Source organism: Ceratotherium simum, chromosome 35, assembly GCF_057802395.1.
Source record: "Ceratotherium simum simum isolate JZ-2026a chromosome 35, ASM5780239v1, whole genome shotgun sequence".
Lineage (NCBI taxonomy): Eukaryota > Metazoa > Chordata > Mammalia > Perissodactyla > Rhinocerotidae > Ceratotherium > Ceratotherium simum.
The window spans coordinates 8,581,832-8,601,752 of record NC_141934.1 but is presented as its reverse complement, the minus strand read 5'-3'; the positions used below and the strand labels follow the sequence as shown (position 1 = coordinate 8,601,752).

Sequence of the window (19,921 nt, the reverse complement as noted above, 5' to 3'; positions counted from 1 at the left end):
CCACTACTCTGGGGAGAAGGGAACTTGAGGGTCCCTTGGTAATCCAGGAATCAAGACCCCCAGAGGACTGACCCCTCTGATCACACAAAGCCACGATTCCAGCCTTCTCATCCAGTGGTCTCTCCTCTGCCCTTTAACCCTTCCGTAATCTTTAACCCTTCACATGTCTGCATGACACTGTCACATCTGGTCTGTCCCCTTTACCTCAACATCCTTGGAGAGATGTGCAGGGTACATCTTACTATGCCCGCTACACAGATGGGGAGACTGAAGCCTGGGAAACCATGTGGGCCACCAGGTGCCCCCTGACACACGAGGGCAGGTGTGATGTTTGCCTGTGCTGAAGATAAAGTGGAGGGCTAGCATCTACCCCCCGCCCTGCCCATCAGGGAAGCCTACCGTGGTCTGCATCCACGCAGGACCCTCCAGAATCTCGCAGGGAGTTTGCCGGGTCTTCAATGGGACACCATCGACTTCGGGGCCAGGCCCCCTCTGCTTCCCTCTCCTGCTGAATCTTCTCTGGAGACAGCTCCTCACCCCGCCCCAACCTGACTTCCCGTCCAGGGCCGAGTGGCCCTGAGGCTCCCCCCACTTCCACCCCACCCACCCCCAGCTGAAGGGCTGGGGGCCACAGGGGCAGAGAACCCCAGGGTCCTGGCCAGATTGCACCTGACACAGGTGGGGGCAGGGGCTTCAGGGTGGCCAAGGGGAACAGTGGGACCAGGAGTGGGGAGGGGGCGTCCCAGTGCCCGGCACCCCTGCCCAGTGCTGTGTGGCGAGGCCGCTGGGACCTGAGTCACAGCTGACTGGGCCGCGCCCAGCCTGCCTGGGTGACCCAGGCCGGCATAAGGCGATGACTGGGCAGCCCTCCGCATGACCAGCCGGGGTCGGCCTTAGGTGTTTTGACTCAGACCTGCCGCAGGCCGTGTGCACCAGGGCCATGCCTCCTTGTCCCCCACCCCTGCAGCTGCCCCCGGACACAGTGTCCCCCTAGGCCACCATTCCCTGCCCTGGTACCCACCTCAGAACGCCCGAGTCACCTGGCCCGTCTGGCCCACCCTCCTCCACGGTCTCCAGGGCCCCACCTGCCCAACCCCCTCCCTCGGAGACCTTCGCCCCTCCCTGAGCCCAGCCCTCAGGGACGCCCCAGGAAGCAGGGAGCAGGGCTGGCCAAGCCGAGGGCCTCCCCACTCTGCCCGTGGACTGTGACCCTTCCCTCTTGGTGGAAAAGCATTCTGTGGGCATTCTGGGTCTCAGGGCTGGCGTGGAGGGGGGTTGGTGGGGGGACAAGGACAAAGAGAGAAGAGCTGTAAAGAAAGAAAAGCAACAAGGAAAAGGGAAAATGAGAGAAAGGAAATGGAGAGAAGGTTGTTCGCGCACCTGCTCAGTGACAGCTTATGACAGTGCTGACAGGCGCCGAGTTTGTGTCGTCTCCTGGGAAATCTCTGTCACAGCCTGGGAGGCGGGCCCATTGTACAGAGGGGGAAGCTGAGGTCCAGCTGGAGGTTACACAGCTTAAGGGCAGGGGGGCTGGGGTGGAACTCATTTTGCTCAACTCTTGGGTATTTTTTCATCCCTCGAGAAAGAGGGAAAAAATCCCGTTAGAACTGGTGGACAGCGAAGGGGCTAAGACCGTGGAGGCCAAAGACCTGGCTCTGCCGGGAGCAAGATGTGAGATTGTTGTGTAGACAGAGGGTAACTGCTGGGACCCCATCCCTGCCTTTCCCTGCAGTTCCCCTGGGAACTTTCCATCCGTGTGTGTTACGTGCGTCATTGACTGAGAGGCTGTGACTGTCACCCTAAAAAACTCGAAAAAGAAAAAAGAAAACCCAGCTTTGAGTCGATTCCAGTGGCAGGGTCACACCAGGACCCCTTTATCTTCCTGAGCCGGTGCCAGCTCACCTGTGGCCAGTGTCCCTTCACATGGGCCGTTGTGGGGGAGCATTTGCTATTTGCAGGCTCACAGGGCCTCGCCACTCCGGGGAAACGTGTCTTGTGGGGGCTCAGCTCACACTGTGGCACAAAAGCCAGATTGGAGCCCCCCCGCTGCCTGTCACAGCAGATGGTCATGGGAACCCCAATCTCATAGCAGGGAGGAACAAGGCGATCAGAGATGGCTGGTTCTGACTCCAGGCGCAGACTCCAGAAATGACCCCCTGCAAGCTGCTCGAGCCCCCAGGGAAGCCCCACCAGCCCCTTGGACAGGGGAATTGAGAAGGAGGGGACGCTTGAGCCAGCCCTCAGGGTGGGAAGGTGGGAGAAGCGGGGAGGAGCAATGCAAGCGTCCGGGAGGTCAGGAGGCCTGGATGGGCGGGGCAGGCGAGCATGGAGTGAACACAGAGATGAGCTGACAGAGCGGGCCGGCCTGAGAGTGGGGGCCTGGCATGCTGCGCCGAGGAGTTGGGAATTGATGCCGTGGGCACTAGGACAGGAGGGAGTCATAGAAGATTTGTGAGCAGAAGATGTGCTGATAGTGAGATTTTAGACAGTGTCCAGGGAGCCAGGACCTGGTGGGCGGTGGGAAGAGAAGGAGGCACATGCCAGAGACGGGGTGCGGGAGAAACCACGGGACTCTGTGATTAGTGGGGGGAGGAGAGGCTGAGGGAGGAGAAGGGGATTCTGGGACTGCAGTGGGGGCAAACAGGAAGCAGAAAGGTGTGGGGTTGGGGGCGAGTTTGGCCTTGAGGTACCCACAGGGTTCCCAGTAGATGTTCCTGGAGCTGGGGCTGTGGATCTGGGCTAGGGAGAGGGCCAGGCTGGAGACGGCAGTATGGGGGCACCTGCAGCTGTGGTCTCATCAGGAGGCAGGGTGGCAGTGACAAGTCCTCACAAGTGGGACCCCTGAGACCCCCACCCCAGAGTCTGGAGCTCCCTGATCTGCTTCATTCGTGGGGGTGGAAGGGCTGCTGCTCCAGCTCAAAGCCAGCCCCAGACACCTCTCCTGGGGCTTATCCACGGAGTGGGGGGCTGGCAAGGGGGCCAGGCAGGGGAAGGGGTCCACTACCCTGGGCTTCCCAGCTCTTCCTCTGCAGACCAACCTCTGCCCTCTCCTCTCCCTGGGCAACCGCACGCTAGCCACAGCATCAGCTCCCCTTCCACTCTGGGAACCTGAACATGCCTGGCTTTCGGTGTCTGCCACCTCCCACAGCTTCCCGCCCGAGGAAAGCCCCCCACCCCCATGCTGGGGCCTGGCAGAAAAGAGTGAGGCTAGCCCCCTACTCTTGGCTGCACCTGGGTGGCACCTGTCCAGGCCACGCTCCCTGGCACACTCCTCAGCGCCTTGACTTCCTCCAGGGCCCTGTCTGCCCTGGTCCTTATTGAGCTCCTACTGGGTGCAGGCACGGGGCTGGGTGCTGAGTGCTGGGACAGAGCAGAAGGAAGCAGATATGGTCTCCATCCTTGGCAGCTCCAGGCTAGTGGGGGAGGCAGACTGTAATGCAAACGCCACACCTGGTGAGGGCCCCTGGATGGGACAGCGTTGAGAGAACAAATGACCAAGTTGCTGGACCCATACCATGGGCAGTAGGGAAGGATTGCTGAGGAGGCACTGACCAAAAGGACAGGGAACAGCATTCCAGAAGGAACAGCATAGGTGAAGGCCTCTTGGTAGGAGCGAGCCCTGGGCATTTTGGGAGCCAAAATGTCGCCGCTGTGGCAGGAGCCCTGAGAGCAAAGGAGATCCCAGTGGGGGGCAGTGGAGAGCCCTTCCTAGGTACTTGGTAAATAGTCTGGAATACATTGGGCAGCTGCCTGGGAAGATGGCTGGTTGGGAGTCAGGGGCCTGGAGTTCTAGCTCCATCTCTGCTCTAACTGTTCTGTGACCTTGAGCAAGACACTTCCCCTTTCTGGGCCTTTTTGACAAATCAGTGATGCCCTATATACTCTGATCCTTGAATGCTCAGAGCCTTTGCCCTAGCTGTTCCCACCACCTGGAGGCTCCACTCCTTCTCCTGCACATCATTCAGCCTGCAGAGTGGATGCCACCTCTTCCAGATGCTGCCCTGCCCTCCCACATTGCCTGCTCTCAGTCTCTGTTACAGCCCCTGGTTAGTTTTTGCTGGGCTCAGACTGCCATCTCAGATGCTCCTGTTGCTTCTTTTGCTTGTCTGTTGTCTGTCTGTCCCCTCGCCTGGGAGCCCTTTGCCCCTGGGGACTCATGAAATTGTCAGCCAAGTTCCAGAGGCTGAAGGGGAACAGAAAAATGCTCCCTCCTTGACATCTAACAGACCTGAATTCAAAATGTGCCCGCCCCCAGGAAATTTGCTCTGAGGTCATGGGCAGGTCACTCAAACACCCTGAGCCCCAGTCTTCTCATCTGCAAAGTGAATCGTATCTATTGCAGAGCGTCCTGCACGGGGCTGTCCTCCATCCCGACGGTAAGTCCCTTTCCCACCTTGGGCCCCACTTCCGGGAAGCGGGGTGGTCAAGGGCCCATCCAGGACAAGTTCATTCGCTTCTGTCAGCTCTTCCTTTGTAGCCGCTGCCTCAGCATGTCCATCACCAGCCTATAGCTGTCCCTCCCGAGGAGGAGCCCAGTTTTCTGGGGGCCAGATGGAATCCCTACACCCCTGGGGCCCTTCAGGAAGCAGTTGCAAGCACATACCGGGTCACAGGCTCTGTCTGAGGCAGGATCTGTTATTATCTTGTTCATTTCACACAACACACATCAACACACGTACGCCCAGCCACACCCACAGAGGCCCAGAGTCACACACACTCTCCAGCCTTCCTCCCTCCCCTCCCACTCCCAAACCCCAACGCCCTAGTCCCCAGGGTCCCAAGGGAGACCCGTTCAGACACAACAAACTCCTTGTCTGTGTTCGAGACGCCCCCACAGTCAGAGCCCTGGGCTGACTGGGGAGGGCGACTTCCCTTCCTGGACAGGGCAAGGACTTCCAGCCCAGTTCTCAGGTGGTGGACGCTTGTGGCCTTGCCACCTAGGCACCCCCTCCCGCCAAGAGACCAGGCTTCCCCAAATCCTCTCCCACAAGGCAACAGAGAGACACAGGGGCTTTAGAAATCAGGCCAATTTTAAATATCTGAAGGTACAATATTAAGATTAAATACACATCATAAATAAGCCTTATAAATAGTAAACAGATAAAAACTGATAAAAATCGATAAATTAGTCATGTCCCTCCGAGGAAATATGCCAACAGCTTCTGGGACCCCTTCCAAGAGGGCAATGGTTTCAGCATGAGAAAATTCCATGATGTACCACCAGGGGGAGCAGCCAGCAGCCAGGACCCAAGACCCGGAGCTTCCAGGCGCTGGGAAGAACAGAGAACTCAGTCTGCAACCCTGCGTGTCCCAATTTATGGAGAGAATTGGATATGCACCCTGTGTCAGGGAGTCCCAGCAACTGACAGGCAGAGAGGGCTTTACACTGTCCCCAATCCCCTTGATTCACAAAGAGAAAACAGATTCAGAGAGGTAAAGCTGCCTGAGGCCACACAGCGAGTTAGGGGCTGAGCTGGGTTCCTTGGACGCCCCCAGATCAGTGCTCCTTCAAGGACACTCTGCCTCTGTCACAGCTGCCTAAGGTGAGGTCACCCAGACATCCAGGTGTCTGGCCTGAGACTGAGATGGGGCTTAGGAGGCCAGATCAGTCCCCGACTTCTTCCTTGGAACCATGCCACCACGGAAAGGAGGAAGTCTGGGGGCAGCAGCCCTGCAAGTCATGAGAGGGAAGGGCCGGCAGGCCTCCGGAGAGCAGAACAGGGGGAGCAGTCAGTCTGGCCATGAGTCAGCCTGTGTCATCAGACCCCTGAATCAATGGAAAGTTGGCCCCGCGTGGCCTGACCCGGCCATCCCCCCAGGACGGGGGAACTCAGGGATGGGGGGCACAATGGCCTGACCCCATCCCCCTAGCCCAGAAGGAGGAGGTAGATCCCTTAAAGTGCACTTCTGAGAGGTGGGGAATGGAGAGGAGCAGGTTTGGAGGTCCCTGGAGGTGCCATCCTGGAGAGCACCTGCTGACCCTCCACCTGCCAGGGGAGCCCCTAAGGCTACCAGGGCAGCTGCCCGCTGGGCGCCAGTCTCCTGCCTCTGCTGAAGAGGTGGGTCCCATGCGCCCCCTTCTGCAGGGCCTGGCGGGGGCTGTGTCTCCGGATCCGGCGCGGGCTCTTCCCCCACTCCCGTAAGACCTGGGCCACCGAGTGCATGAAGTGGTGGTAGCCGCTCAGGAACCTGCAGCCCTCCAACTTGCGCTGGAAGGCGTCTGAGGCGAGGGTGGGCAGTGGCGGGGCCGGGCTTGCCTGAGTGGGCTTAGCTGCCTCCGAGGAGCTGCCAAGCAGCTGGCACATGCAGTGGATGTTGCTCTGGAACCCGCGGATATACAGCATCACCATACCCAAGTCCTTGAGTTGGGGGAGGTCCTGCTGAAAAGTGGTCAATCTGTGCAGGACCTGGCCCAGCGTGGCATTTAGGATCTGCAGGAAGTCCCACCTGCTGAGCCTCCACAGCGCATCCTCACTGGGAAAGACCCCGGGGCGCTCCTTGCAGTGTTCTTTCAGTCCAGACGTGTCCAGGCCTTGGATGTGGATCTGGGGGGGAAAGGAGAATCAGGGAGTGAGCATGGAGACCCCACCATGCACACATAGAGACAAGTCTGCTCTGGTCAGCCTTGAAATGCTCGACCTCACATACCCCCTTATCCAGTCCTCCCATTGTACAGATCCAGAAACTGAGGCCTGAGGGGGAGAGGACTCCCCGGTCACTGCAGGCAAGGTCAGAGGGCTAGGGGGGCTGGTGGGGGTGGCCGCACAGGCAGTGATTGTGGTATGGGGAGTGTCAGTGGGGGGGTGACCATGAGCTTCAGGAGAGCGGGACTCTCATGCTCACTGCTACATCTCCAGGGCCTAGAACAAGGCGAGTGGTAGGTGTGTAGTAAGCATGATGGACAAACAGATGCATGAGGCAGTGGGGTTGGGGTTCACATTACAGACCCACTGAGCTAGGGAGGCTGTATCCTCTCCTTGGCGTCTCAGAGTTAGGCCTGAGATTCAACGTCGCCCTGGAATAATGTGGGGACTCGGTTTCCCCACCTGCCCCAACTCAAGTGGGGGTTGGGTGAGTGGGGGTTGGGCCTGATCCTCTCTGGGGCTCACTCCTGCCCTAACCCCGAAGTTCTCTGAGACTCGTGCTGCCAGGGGCCAGGCGCTCACATAAGGGTCCAGGAGTCTGCTGGTGTCCTGCATGTAGTCCGCCTGGCTCCGGAGCTGCTCCAGGAGCCCTTGGTACTTGCCCGAGCAGCTGCCCGTGGCCGCTGTGCTCAGAAACAGGAGTCCGAGGACCAGACCTGGGGCAGAGAAGGGGGGTATCACCTGACTTGACAAGGAAGCCACAGGTGGGTGGCTTTCAGAAGGGAGGGTACCCAAGAGGGTCTCGGAGGGCACAGCCCTTCCCCGGCTTTGTGCCTTCGAGGGCGGGCTGCGCACCGTGTGTGCACTGGAGCACGTGCTGGGGCTGCCGCCACCTCCTGGTGACTCACTGCCCAGCACTGGAAACAGTGGCTGCGGTTCACCAAGTAGGCCTTTGAGAGGAGGTTGTGGGGCCCTGCTGGAGCTCCTGTGCCTGGCAATCCTGCCAACCTCAGGAGCTGACACAGGGCGGCCCAACTGGGGCTGCTATCCGGAAGACCTCTGGGCTACAGGACGCTACTGCTGCAGGACCCTGGGCCCCCCAAGAGAGACCCAGGCCCTCTGAGCAGGTGGGCTGGAGAGGCTTTATGGCAGGCAGCCGGGAGCAGCCTGGCGCCCTGAGCTACGTCTGCAGAACCAAGAGAGGCTGCCTTTCCATCCAGAGATTCCATCTGGAAAGGATGCACGAGATTGTCCAGTCCATGCACCCATTTTACCGACAGGAAAACCAAGGTGCAGAAAGAGAAGGGATGCCCAGGTCACACAAAGCCAGCCTGTCCCCTGACCTCTCACGCCTCTCCCTTCTCTTTCCATAAAGGGCCACTTCTGTCAGACCCACCAGGGATGCTGTGAGCCTGTCAGAACGTTCTGGGGAGCTGGCACAGTTACCACTCACCCGCCTCTCCCTCACCACCACCAGGCACCGGGAGCCACGTGGTCGGAAGGGGCCTGTGGCGCAATGGCCCGGAAGGCAGTGACACCATGTTCCCTTCCTAAGAACCGTTTGGCCCCTTGGGGAAGACGCTGCTGGGGAGAGCTGAGGGGCTGGGCACCCAGGTGCAGCGACCACAGGACACACATCGCCGCCTCCCCAGGTACCTGCTGCTGGGCGTGGGTGGGGGAGCCCTGTGTGAGTGTGCGCCTGGGACTAGGGTGTCTGCCGGGTATGCGTCCAGGTCTGTGTGAGGCTTGAGGGAGCAGCTGGTCACACACAGGTGCTGTGCCCCGTCCACCGTGGAGGCCCTGGGCTGCATGTGGGGGTTCTCAGGTTGGTGAGACTAAGGGTTCTGGATGATGTCACTCCGCTCTGTGTGCATGTCACCCTGTGGGTGTGGCTATGTGTGCTGTGTGATTGCGTGGGCTCCAGGGCTCCTGAGCCTGGCTGTGTCTATCCATCCCAGACCCTGCAAATCGGGGCAAGAGGAGGCCTCGCAGCCCCTCCAGACAATGCACCATTTTCCCACTGAGCTTCTGCAGCTTTCTCCTCTGCCCAGCACATCTCCCACCTTTCTCCTGCTTCCCCAGCCTCTCCCCTAATCCGTCTTCTTCTCTCCCTCCTTGGCTCCCAGAGTTGCCTCTACATCACCTCCCCCTAGAAGCCCTCCGGGGATACCCTTTTTCCACCCCGTAAAGATGCTGTGTTCTCAGTGGGCCCCTCTCTTTGCCTGACCTCCTGGCTCTCTCCTGTTCTTAGCATCCTTTTACCCAGCGCCCAGCCTCCCCACCTCCTGGAGGACAGAGGGTGCCTCTGCTCCACTGGTGCCCGTGGGCACAGCAAGCTGGTGCTAGTGGGGAGGAAGGAAGTACTTACTGAGCAGCATCCTCTGCGTAAGCTGTGCCCGCATGCTGGGTGCCTGAGCTCTGACCCGTGCCTGCTGGGGGTGACACCTCCAGGCTGGGAGCCCTGCGGGCTGGCAGCCACTTTATGCCCGCTGGGGCGATTGGCCAACACCTCGTGAGGTGGGTGGGGAGGGGGAGGGAGAGGGGGAGGGCAGGCCTTCTGGGAACATGACCCCAAAAACCAAAGTTTCCACAGGCGGCCAATGGGCGCTGGGTGCGGTGGCATGCCTGCTCCTCCTCCTGTTTTCTTCGAATTCGTTCTTCGAGGTCAGCCCCACGCCCAAGGATGATGCAAACCGCAGCCTCAGCCTTCCTGGGGTAAGCGGGGAGCAAAGGGTCTGTGCCATCTGCAGGGGGCTGTGCCTGGGATAGAGGGGACAGTCTGCCAGACGGGCACCTGGAGAGCCCGAAGGCCAGTGTCTGCCCAGGAGCCATCAGCCTCACAGGCCATGGTGGTTTGGGGCTGAAGGGAGCGAGACATCTTCCTTCTTGAGTGCCCTTCCCGCCCTCCCGCCGGGGCTGTTGGGACATCTGTGAGCGGAAACCACCGGGCTCTGGGCACAGAGCCAGACCCAGGCTGGCAGCCCTGAGATTGTGGTTCTGGCCCCGGGACCTGCATCCCCCAGTGGGGCTCCCTGCTGTCTTCTTTCCTCCACCATGCACCCCACACACGACCAGCCTTCCCCATCCCAGCCCCATAGCCCGCAGCCAGACCCTTTTCCTTTCTCTACAGACAGGGTCCTCTGGGCATTTGGAGCAAGAGAAACAAGAGATCAGGATTCAAGCCCGCTAACATGCTGTGTGACCTGAGGCAAGTCACTTAATCTCTCTGGGCCTCACCTATAAAATGAGGACTAGAAAAGCACTTCCCGGCCCACTTCACAGGGCTGCTGTCATCACGGACATAAAAGCAAAAGCCCTTTGAAGGAAAAAGGAAAAATGAAACTCTAGTTCCAAGTACTAGCTCTCGGGGGGCGGGGTGGGGGATGGAGGAGATGGGGAAGCTGTGAGCTCAGAGGGGAAGCCGGGGAGGGGGAGTCGCTGCAGTGACGGTTGGGGACCAGGTTTCACTTTCTCTGAAAGATAGTGATTGTGGGTTGGTGCTCTGCTTCTCGCAGCCTTCTGAATGTCAGAATGAAGGGGCCCTGGAGACAGCGCCTCCTTAGTCAACCCACTGCTTCCTCGTGGAGTAAGCTGAGGCTAGGGCAGGGGCAGAACAGGCTGGCCCAGGCCTGCAGGCTGTGCCTAGTGGCCCCAGAACATCCACCAGGCCCTGAAAAGAATCTTTGGCCTATCCCCTCAGGATCCTGGCGGCGAGGAGGGTGTCAGAAGGCTGGGGAGACAGGGTGGGACCCCAGGGGACTGCCAGGGAGGCCTGAGCTGCTCCAGCTGGGGAGAGCACTGGGCCTGTGCAACCTGGACTAGGAAAGCTGAGGTGGCAAGAAGGAGGAGGACCAGATGTCCCTCTCTGCCCCTGGCACCAATCATGACCACCAAGGTTCTTCTCATGTGCTGTTCTCTCTGTAGACATGCCGCCATCAATCATTTATCCGTTCAACAAACTTTTATCTGGCCCTACTTTGTGCCAGCCACTCCCAGGTGCTGAGGATCCAGCAGTGGACAAAACCAGACACACCTTCCTGCTCAGGAGGCTGCTCCTCACCCCCACCCACTCCCTGGCGTCCCAGCATGGTGCATACTGCGCCATGCCCAATTACCCCGCCATCACCAACCCCGAGGGGCACTTCTGGATTCTCCTCCTGAGAATGTCGCTTCCACTAAATTCCTCATCTCTGTGCCCACCCCCGCAAGGCTGCTTCCTGGGGCCCATGCCAAGCTGGGATCCTTCTTCATTTCACATCCCTGATCTCATCTTGCAACAGCCCCAGGAGGGAGAGCAGCCGGGCAGGGATGCCTCAGCTCCCTTTAATGAGGAAACTGGAGCTCAGAGAGGCTCAGGGCCTGCTCCAGGCAGGAGAGCCAGGTCTGGCCAGAGAGCTCCTTGCCCCTCTCAGCTACTGCTGACTGACCTCCACATTCGGGGAACAGCCACATGCCTTTACCTTGTCATCCCCACGGTCCAGGGAGGCCGTATTGTCTCCTCCTTTAAAAAGGGCTCCGAGGCCCGGAGATGTGAGGTTGCCCGGCATAGGAACATTTAAGAGGAGCAGGGCTGCCAAATCTGAAAGACCACGCTCTGAGCATGCAGCTAATTGACGTGCCGTGTGCAGGCCCCAGGGACGAGGGCCACTGAAGGGAAGGAGGGCTTATGTATTAGTTTGCTCAGGCTGCCATAAGAAAATACCACAGACTGGGGCTTAAACAATGTCTTCTTCACTGGAAGTCTGAGATCAAGGTGCTGGCAGGGTTGGAGATGGCCACCTTCTTCTTGTCTCCCCACATGGTGGCCCTGGGTCTGTGTCTGTGTCCTAATCTCCTCTTCTTCTAAGGACGCCACTCCTATTGGATCAGGGCCCACCCAATGACCTCATTTTACCTTAATCACCTCTTTAAAGGCCCTATCTCCAAATACAGCCACATTCTGAGGCTCGAAGTGGTTAGGTCTTCAACATATGAATTTGAGGGACACAGTTCAGCGCATAATCGCTTACAAGAGGAGGGCGTGGTCGGAGGGCTGCAGGGAACAGGGTCACTGGAGGAGAGTCCAGAGAGAGGTGAGAGGGCAGAGAGGACAGGGAGAGGCCACAAGGTGAGGCGGCCCGGCTGCCCGACTGCCCATCTGAGCGAAGCCTGAGGGGAAGATGCGTCAGCGTTTCTGGTGAGGTCAGCACCCAGTGACGTCCCTCTCGCCAGCAGGAAAAGCTTGCAACACGGCCCAGCCAGTATAAATAGGCTCCCCGACCACAGGACCCGGGCTGTCCCCTCTTCCCGGGCCACGTCAGCCAGGTCCGCGTGATTCGGAGGGGAAGAGAGGACTGGCTTGCTTCCTCAGAACTGCTATTTCCCCTCCTTTCCGGCCTACCCTTCTGCTGTGGGGCTCTATCCCTTTAAATGCAAGCACAGGACCTGGGGTGGCCTGGGAGGCCGGTCAAAATTGGAGGCTAGGGCTGGCCCCGTGGCTTAGCGGTTAAGTGCGCGCGTTCCGCTGCTGGCGGCCCGGGTTCGGATCCCGGGCGCGCACCGACGCACTGCTTCTCCAGCCATGCTGAGGCCGCGTCCCACGTGCAGCAACTAGAAGGCTGTGCAACTATGAGATACAACTATCTACTGGGGCTTTGGGGGAAAAAAATAAATAAATAAATAAATAAAAATTAAAAAAAAAAAAAATTGGAGGCTGGAGGCTGCTCCACGGGGTGGAGAGACAGTGGCCCCCGACCTGCTGGGTGGGCAGTGGAGACCAATCTGCTTGTGAGCCCAGTGTTCTTGGGCCAATCACATCCCTTTTCTGAGCCTCAATTTACCAAAACTTTGTGGTCTCGGTGGCACAACTTAACAATCAAGAGACAAACAGCCCAATTCAAAAATGGGCAAAGGATTTGAATAGACGTTTCTCCAAAACAACAGACCAAATGGCCAATAAGTACATGAAAAGATGCTTGGCTTCACTAGCCATCAGGGAAATGCAAATCAAAACCACGGTGAGCCACCACTTCGTACCTGCTAGGGTGCCTATAGTCAAAGACAGACAATACCAAGTGTCGGAGAAGACATGGAGAGGTAGGAGCCCTGGCGCACGGCTGGTGGGATTGTAAAATGGTGCAGCCACTTTGGAAAACAGTCTGGCATCTCCTCAAATGGTTAAATATAGAGATGTCATACGCCCAAGTTTTCTGTGCCTAGGTATGTACTCAAGAGAATTGAAAACATATGTGCAGGGCCGGCCCCATGGCTTAGCGGTTAAGTGCGTGCGCTCCGATGTAGGCGGCCCGGGTTCGGATCCCGGGCGCGCACAGACGTGCTGCTTCTCTGGCCATGCTGAGGCCGCATCCCACATACAGCAACTAGAAGAATGTGCAACTATGACATACAACTATCTACTGGGGCTTTGGGGGAAAAATAAATAAATAAAATTATAAAATTATCATACTAAAAAAAAAAAAGAAAACATATGTGCACACAAAAACTTGCACACAAATGTTCATTTATTTACAATAGCCAAAAGGTGAAAGCAACCCAAATGTCCATCAACAGAAAAATGGATAAAAAAATATGGTACATCGATACAATAGAATATTATTCAGCCATAAAAAGGGATGAGGTACTGATGCACACTACAATGTGGATGAACCTCGAAAGCATTGTGCTAAGGGAAAGAAGCCAGTCGCAAAAGGCCACATATTGTATTATTCTGTTTATATGAAATGTCCAGAACAGGTAAATCCATAAAGACAGAAAGTAGATGGGGGATGGGGAGTGATAGCTAATGGGTATGGGGTTTCTTTAGGGGTGATGAAAATGTTTTTGAATTAGATAGTGGTGATGGTTGCACCATCTTGTGAATATACTAAAAACCACTGAATTTTACACTTTAAAATGATGCATTTGATGTGTGAATTGTGCCTCGATTTTAAAAATGCAATGGCAAATGCTACCTTGCAGGACAGTCCACGTAATTCAGTGGAAAATGCGTGCAAGCACCTGGCCCACCGCAGGTGCTCGACAAACACTTACCGGCCAGCCGCTGGGTCAGACGAAGGCGCACATCTGCTTATGTCACCGGGTGGCTTTAAGGGCGGTTGGGAAAGATGGTGTTACATAAACCCCGGGGTGAGCAAGGCTCTACCAGGGCCCTCCCTGTGAGGTCAGCCAGGTCACCCTGGGCTGGGGGATCCTTTGGCTCAAGACCTGCCACAGAATTCTTCTGGAACCTGGTGCATCCACAAGAGTGGGAAGCCATGTCCCCCTGCACCCAGTGGCTCCCCCAAATTGAGTGACTGATCTCCTTTTCAAGGGCCTGAACACCTATTCAGGGAAGTGCAGCAGAGAGAGTTGAAACTCACTTTTGTGCAGGATCCTCTACTGTCCACTTCACACTAGCTGTGTCCTCAGACCAGGCCCGCCACAGGGACCCCCCAGGCCGAGGGGAATGCGGGTGGGGGCCGATGCGTCTACTCTGAGGTGGGCTGACCAGGAGATGAGGGTGCTGCCCTGCTGTCTGCAATCTGGCTGGCCTGGAACAATCCCAGCCCCTGGCTGCACTCTCTGAGCCCAGGGTCCTCTCTGTGAGATGAGGGGACAGGAGAGATGACCACGGAGGGCCCACAACCCTACAGAGCCCCACGGGGTCCTGTAGCAGTTCTAGGCACTGAGATGTCACCTCAAATAAAAACAACCCTAAACATCAAACAGTAGAGTCCTGACTTTTCTCATGATAACAGTCTACAATGCCTGTTTTGAAACATCACATTCTTGCCAAAAACGTTTTGGTGCCCCAGGCACATGCTGTGGCCCAGTGATAATGATCAGGCGCATTTCGGAGTTCTTTTGTGTCTCGTGCTCAGTTCTGAGCGTTTCACACAGGCTAGCTCACTGAATCCTGACAACCACTTTATGGGGCAGAAATTGTCTCCGTTCTGTAGATGGGGGAAACTGAGGCCTGAGAGGCACGGTACTTGACAGAAGGTGGGAGGGAGCAGGGACAACAAAAACGAAACAAACGGCTCTGTTAGTGGGGAAACGGGAAAGGCTCTGTTAGTGGGGAAACGGGAAATCCGCTCCCACAGGGGAGGCTGCCTGGGGCAAGGCACTGAAGATGGCTTGGCAGAGGAGGTTGATATTTCTGCAGGTCCGGAAGGACAGAAATGAGGAAAAGAGCTGCTACAAATTCCACACCCAAAGGACTGCGTGAGCTGACCTGCAAGCAGGACCTCATAGGACCAGTTTAGAGACTGGCCGGTGTGGCTGGAAATCTAACAGAGTGAAGAAGTCAAGGAGGGAGGGGAAACAAAGCCACCCACAAAATGGCTTTCTGCCACTGCAGCCCCTCCACAGCTTGTCCCACCCCCTTGCCTAACACACTCTCCTGTCTTCCCGCTGCCATTTGGATAAGGCCCGAGTCATTACCACTGCCACCGGGCCCTGCCCACCTCCTCAGCCTCACCCACACCTCTCTAGCCCACCACCTTCTCTGACCTTCCTCAATCCTTCAGGGGAGCCAAGCTCTCACCCCAGGGCCTTTGCACATGCTGTTTCCACTGCCTGAACACTCCACCTGCTGAACTGCCACCCAGACAGCAAGGTCCAGTACAAGCTTCACCTCTTAAGGGAAGCCCTCCCTGACCTTCCTCTACCCAAGGCTAGTCCCCACCTCCCCACTCCCATCGACCCTCTCAGAGTACCATGTACCCCTCTTTGTAGCACTCTTCAGAGTTGTAAACTTTACAACTGTGGGGTTGTCTCCTCAGCCAGACTGTAAATTCCAAGAGGCTGTGCACTGTGGTGGTGGCTCCCCATCGCCTCTCTGGAGCACAGCACAGGCCCCGTAATGTAGTAGGTGCTCAATAAATCCTCAGTGAGCAGATGACTGCACAGCCATACAGATGTGCCCATATGCAGATGCCTCAGGCTGCCGGACCAGATGTGTCCCCATCGCACATTTAGTGAACCTACAGCCAGGCTTTCAGAGGTGCAGGCCCCCTTGGCTGCTGGGCAGGAGCAGGTTCTCTTGGAGCCTTTGCCCTGTCCTCTCCTGGTCACCTCTTCTCAAGGAAGTCGAATCATATTACTCCCAGTCCACCAAAGCACATGATCCCTTTTTCAGGAAGCCTCGATTTTAAAGATGCTGACTTTTTCCTTTTATGATAATTTTTCTAAAGTGAATTCAGAATTTATCCTTTCACCCACTGCAGATTTCAACACTTTGCTGGAAATTAAACTGAAAAAGAAAACATTGAGGCATTTCTTCTGCTTCAGAATGAATTCTGAATTCACTTCAGAATGAATTCTATAGAAGCAGCCTTCCCTCGATGGGCCAGTCTTTCCTCGAGGGGACAATCTTACATTTTGCAAAAACAGACAGATCACGGTGCCTTTCCTGTTCTCATCCAACCTATATTTAAGTAACTCGCTGTGTGTGTCAGGCACCAGTCTAGGTGCGGGGCATCAAGAAAGACAAGGTTACAGGTGAGTGCAATGACTATGAATGCCTTTTTATATCCAGGTTTTGAAGGATGAATAAACACACACACCCAACATCCAGCATGTGGAGGGGCCTAGAAGACCCGTTTGTCAGGCTGCCCATTTCCCGCCTCAGGTCGCCGACCCAGCCTGGCCTTTGTGGTACCCCAGGGTCTAGCAATGCGCCTGTGTCCTGAGCAGGATCAACATAATCCTTCCCGAGCACTGATGTGAGACCCAGGAGACAGGCCTCCCTCGTGTGGCTGGGGTTTCTGAGCTGGGATGTCGCCGGACTGGCGCTGCGGAAAGCCACCTTCTCCAAACCCACAGGGTAGAGGTGAGGTTCTGCTGAGCATGAGAACATAGCCTGAGCAGCCAGGGAGGCGAGCGATTTCCCTGAGTCCCTGGTCCCTGCTTGAAGCCAGGGCCGACCAGACGGCGTGTCCCACCTACACAGGACATGATGCACAGGACTTTTCTGCTAGTTGAGCTAGTTTCCCAGCACTTGCAGTGGGGAGTCCTTCATCCTGCACCAGCATGAGAATGGGGGCGGGGGGTGGAGGGCCTGGAGGGAGGAAGTGGGATGGGCCTCCTCTTAGTGCCAGCTGCACGGACACACTACGTGCAGCAAAAGCTCAGAAACTTTGCTCAATAGAGTGGGCAGCTGGAGAAAGACCGGGAGAACAGGCCAGGGTCCCCATGGGGCTGTCTGAAAATGACAGCCCTGGTCCCAAGGGGAAGCCGGGGACACAGAGGTGGGACTCACCTGCAAGGATGCCAATTACCAGGCTGGAGGAAATAACCTGGGACAGGCTCTGGGAAGACTTGCACTCTTCCCCCTCTTGATCTTGGGGAGATGCCAAGGAAACTCTGGGCATTTATCTTGATATGAAAAAAAGAAACAAATCCTGCAGCTCCAAGGGGAGAAAAGGCCATTAGAGTTTGCTCCCTCCAAGGGTCTACTGGTAGCCATTCAATGGGTGATATGGTGTGACCAGCTGGGGCCAGGTCGTCCTGTCCACAGAAAGAGCGTGTAAGGAACACCAATGCTGGGCACCCTCACAATCAAGAAGGCAGAGCTTAATAGGCAAAAGATGGGAGCAACCCAAATGTCCATCTACACATAATAGATAAAAATGTGGTATGTCCATATAATGGAATATTATTCAGCCATGAAAAGAAATGAAGTACTGGCATGTGCTATCACTTGGATATACCTCAAAATCATTATGCTGAGTGAAAGAAGCTAGACGCCAAATGACACATATTGCATAATTCCGAGTATATGAAATGTCCAGAATAGGGAAGTCCATAGAGACAGAATGCAGATTGGTGGTTGCCAGGGGCCAGAGGGAGGAGGGAATGGGGAGTGATAGCTAATGGGTTTGGAGTCTCCTTTGGGGTGACGAAAATGTTTTGGAACTAGATAGAGGTGATGATTACACAACATTGTGAATGTGCTAAATGCTACTTGTTCACTTTAAAATGGTTCATTTTATGTTATGTGGATTTCACCTCAATTAAAAAAAATTTTTTTCAAGGGCAGAACTTGGATTGCTGAGAAGATGGCAGCACAGGTGGACTCTGAACTCACCTCCTCCCACAGATACAACAAATTGACAACTACTCTTGGAACAATTACCCCTGAGAGAGAACTGAAAACTGGATAAAAAGAATCACCACAACACGGCGCAGTTCTGACTGAGGCCAAAGAGGCAGAAATTCCTATCTGGAGAAGAAAAAGCCACATTGTAGCCGCAGCACTTCACGGCAGGCAGCAACCTCAAGGTATGAAGTGTTCCCCGGAGGAGGAGGGTATCTGAGTGGGAGAGCTTTGCCACAATAAGCAGCTTTTGGACTCAGCACAACAGAAACGAGTGTCATAATATCTGGCTTTGCTGGCTATTAACAATAACAAGGAATACCCCCAGGAGAGCTATTAGACATAAAGGACAGAAAAATTGGCTCTTAAAGGGTCCAGGCACAAGTTTGCACGTTTTGGAAAGCAACCTAAAATCACCAGAAAGAAAGGTGCACAGTCCTTTGGTGAAAAGAGACTCACTTGATAGGCTCTGGGTGCGTCTTGGTGAGAGGTAAGACCTCCCTAGTACAGGCATGCTGACACAGAAGTTGGCAGACACCGCTGGAGTTCTTCTCCTGGCCTATTAGTGCAGGGGTCTGCCTCACACACTAGAGCACCAATTTAATCCAGCTCAGCCAGGGCAGGCAGCCCGCCCTAGGGATTGGCTCCACCCACGAGCAAGCCCTTGGGCAACTTGTGGGCCTGCATATGCGGGGTGTGTGGGACCTCTGCAGCAGCGTGAGTGGTCAGCCTCTGTGAGTGGTCTGCCTCTGCGGGGCAAGCCATTCGCAAGGGGTAGGCCTGGGTTGGTGGAGTGTGTGAGGCCTCTGCAGCAGGGCGAGTGGGTCCGCTTCAGTGGGTCAGGGTGTGTGCACGGGCACAACTGTGTTGACGGGGTGTGTGGGCCTGTAGGTGGTGGGGCTTGTCAGCTGCAGCAGACTTGTGTTTCTCAAACAGCCACCTAGGGGATCGACCCCACCTTCCAACACCTGAAACGATTGTGTGCTGCCTCCCCTGGGGCCAGCCCCACCCAGCACCACTCCTGAAAGAGCTGATAACAGCCTTGTAGGCCCGAGGCCTACAGCAATTGTGAGCCCCTGAGTCTAGCAACCAGCAGGAATGTGCTATTAGACCTTGCAGCCAACTGTGCTGGGGCTCCCCATGCCTGATAAAGTGACTGAAGGAACCACAGCAGTCTCATGCAGCTGAGCATTACAACCAGCTGCCAGGGGGACAGCCCAGCCTCTCTAGGCACCTGCAGCAAGAGCACCCCTGTGGGGCTGGCCCGGTTGCATAGTGGTTAAGTGCACACGCTCCCCTTCAGTGGCCTGGGGTTCACAGCTTCAGATCCTGGGCATGCACCAATGCACTGCCTGTCAAGCCATGTTGTGGCAGCGTCCCATATAAAGTGGAGGAAGATGGGCACAGATGTTAGGCCAGGGCCAGTCTTCCTCAGCAAAAAGAGGAGAATTGGCATCAATTGTTAGCTCAGGGCTGACATAAAAGAAAAAGAGCAACCCTGCCACAACAAAAGGACACACGTAGCCCACACAGGGGACAGTCCTGGAACATCTGGAACTGGTGACGAGAGGGAAGCACATTCCTGGGCCTCATAAGACATCTCTTACGCAAGGCCATCTCTCCAAGATTGGGAGATGTAGCTGACCTATCTAATACATAGATACAAGCACAGAGAAAGAGGCAAAATGAGGAGGCAAAGGAATACATTCCAAGTAAGGGAAAAGGACAAATTCTCAGAAAAAGAACTAAGTGAAACAGAGATAAACAATCAACCTGGTAAAGAGTACAAACTAAGAGTCATAAGGATGCTCACTGATCTTGGGAGAAAAATGGATGAATTCAGTGAGAACTTCAACAAAGAATTGGAAAATATAAAAAAGAACCAATCAGAAATGAAGACTACAATAACGGAAATGAAAAATTCACTAGAGGGACTCAATAGTAGAGTAGATGATACAGAAGAATGGCTCAGTGAACTGGAAGAAAGACTAGAGGAAATCACCCAAGCTGAACAGATAAAGGAAAAAAGAACGAGGACAGTCTAAGGGACCTCTGGGACAACATCAAGTGCACTAACATCAATATTATAGGTGTCCCAGAAGGAGAAGAGAGAGACCCCTAAAATCCTAAAAGCTGCAAGAGAAAAGCAACAAGTTACATACAAAGGAAACCCCATGAGGCTACCAGCTGACTTCTCAGCAGAAACCTTACAGGCTAGAAGGGAGTGGCGCAATATATTTGAAGTGCTGAAAGGAAAAAA

General features: G+C 55.7%; 1 protein-coding gene and 1 long non-coding RNA gene across 4 annotated transcripts; one reads left to right on the top strand and one right to left on the bottom strand.

The window, feature by feature from the left end:
- Window positions 1–5,027: 5,027 nt before the first annotated feature.
- On the bottom strand, window positions 5,028–18,194 carry OSM (oncostatin M). 2 transcript variants are annotated; one of them, XM_087423973.1, is made up of 3 exons: window positions 18,121–18,194; window positions 7,167–7,300; window positions 5,028–6,545 (listed from the first exon to the last, which is right to left on the bottom strand). In XM_087423973.1, the coding sequence occupies exons 1-3, from the start codon at window positions 18,173–18,175 to the stop codon at window positions 6,009–6,011; spliced, it is 726 nt and encodes a 241-aa protein (XP_087280099.1). In that variant the 5' UTR covers window positions 18,176–18,194; the 3' UTR covers window positions 5,028–6,008. The 2 variants fall into 2 exon arrangements, with proteins under 2 accessions (XP_087280099.1, XP_004430162.1); XM_004430105.3 differs by lacking the exon at window positions 18,121–18,194 and adding an exon at window positions 8,953–9,078.
- LOC147912448 (uncharacterized) lies at window positions 8,095–9,805 on the top strand. Of its 2 annotated transcripts, none has more exons than XR_015549950.1 (3): window positions 8,095–8,236; window positions 9,178–9,299; window positions 9,715–9,805. It is a non-coding gene; the product is annotated as an uncharacterized LOC147912448 (long non-coding RNA). The 2 variants fall into 2 exon arrangements; XR_015549951.1 differs by having other exon boundaries at window positions 9,169–9,299.
- Window positions 18,195–19,921: the final 1,727 nt, after the last annotated feature.

Bases quoted from the DNA above. Each gene is read 5' to 3' on its own strand.
- OSM (XM_087423973.1), bottom strand. From the start codon at position 18,175: ATGCCTGTACTAGGGAGGTCTTACCTCTCACCAAGACGCACCCAGAGC. The intron at 7,301-18,120 runs GTGAGTCTCTTT...TCTCTGCCCCAG, and splicing joins ACGCACCCAGAGCCTATCAA to GTCTGGTCCTCGGACTCCTG. The intron at 6,546-7,166 runs GTGAGCGCCTGG...TTTCCCCCCCAG, and splicing joins GCAGACTCCTGGACCCTTAT to ATCCACATCCAAGGCCTGGA.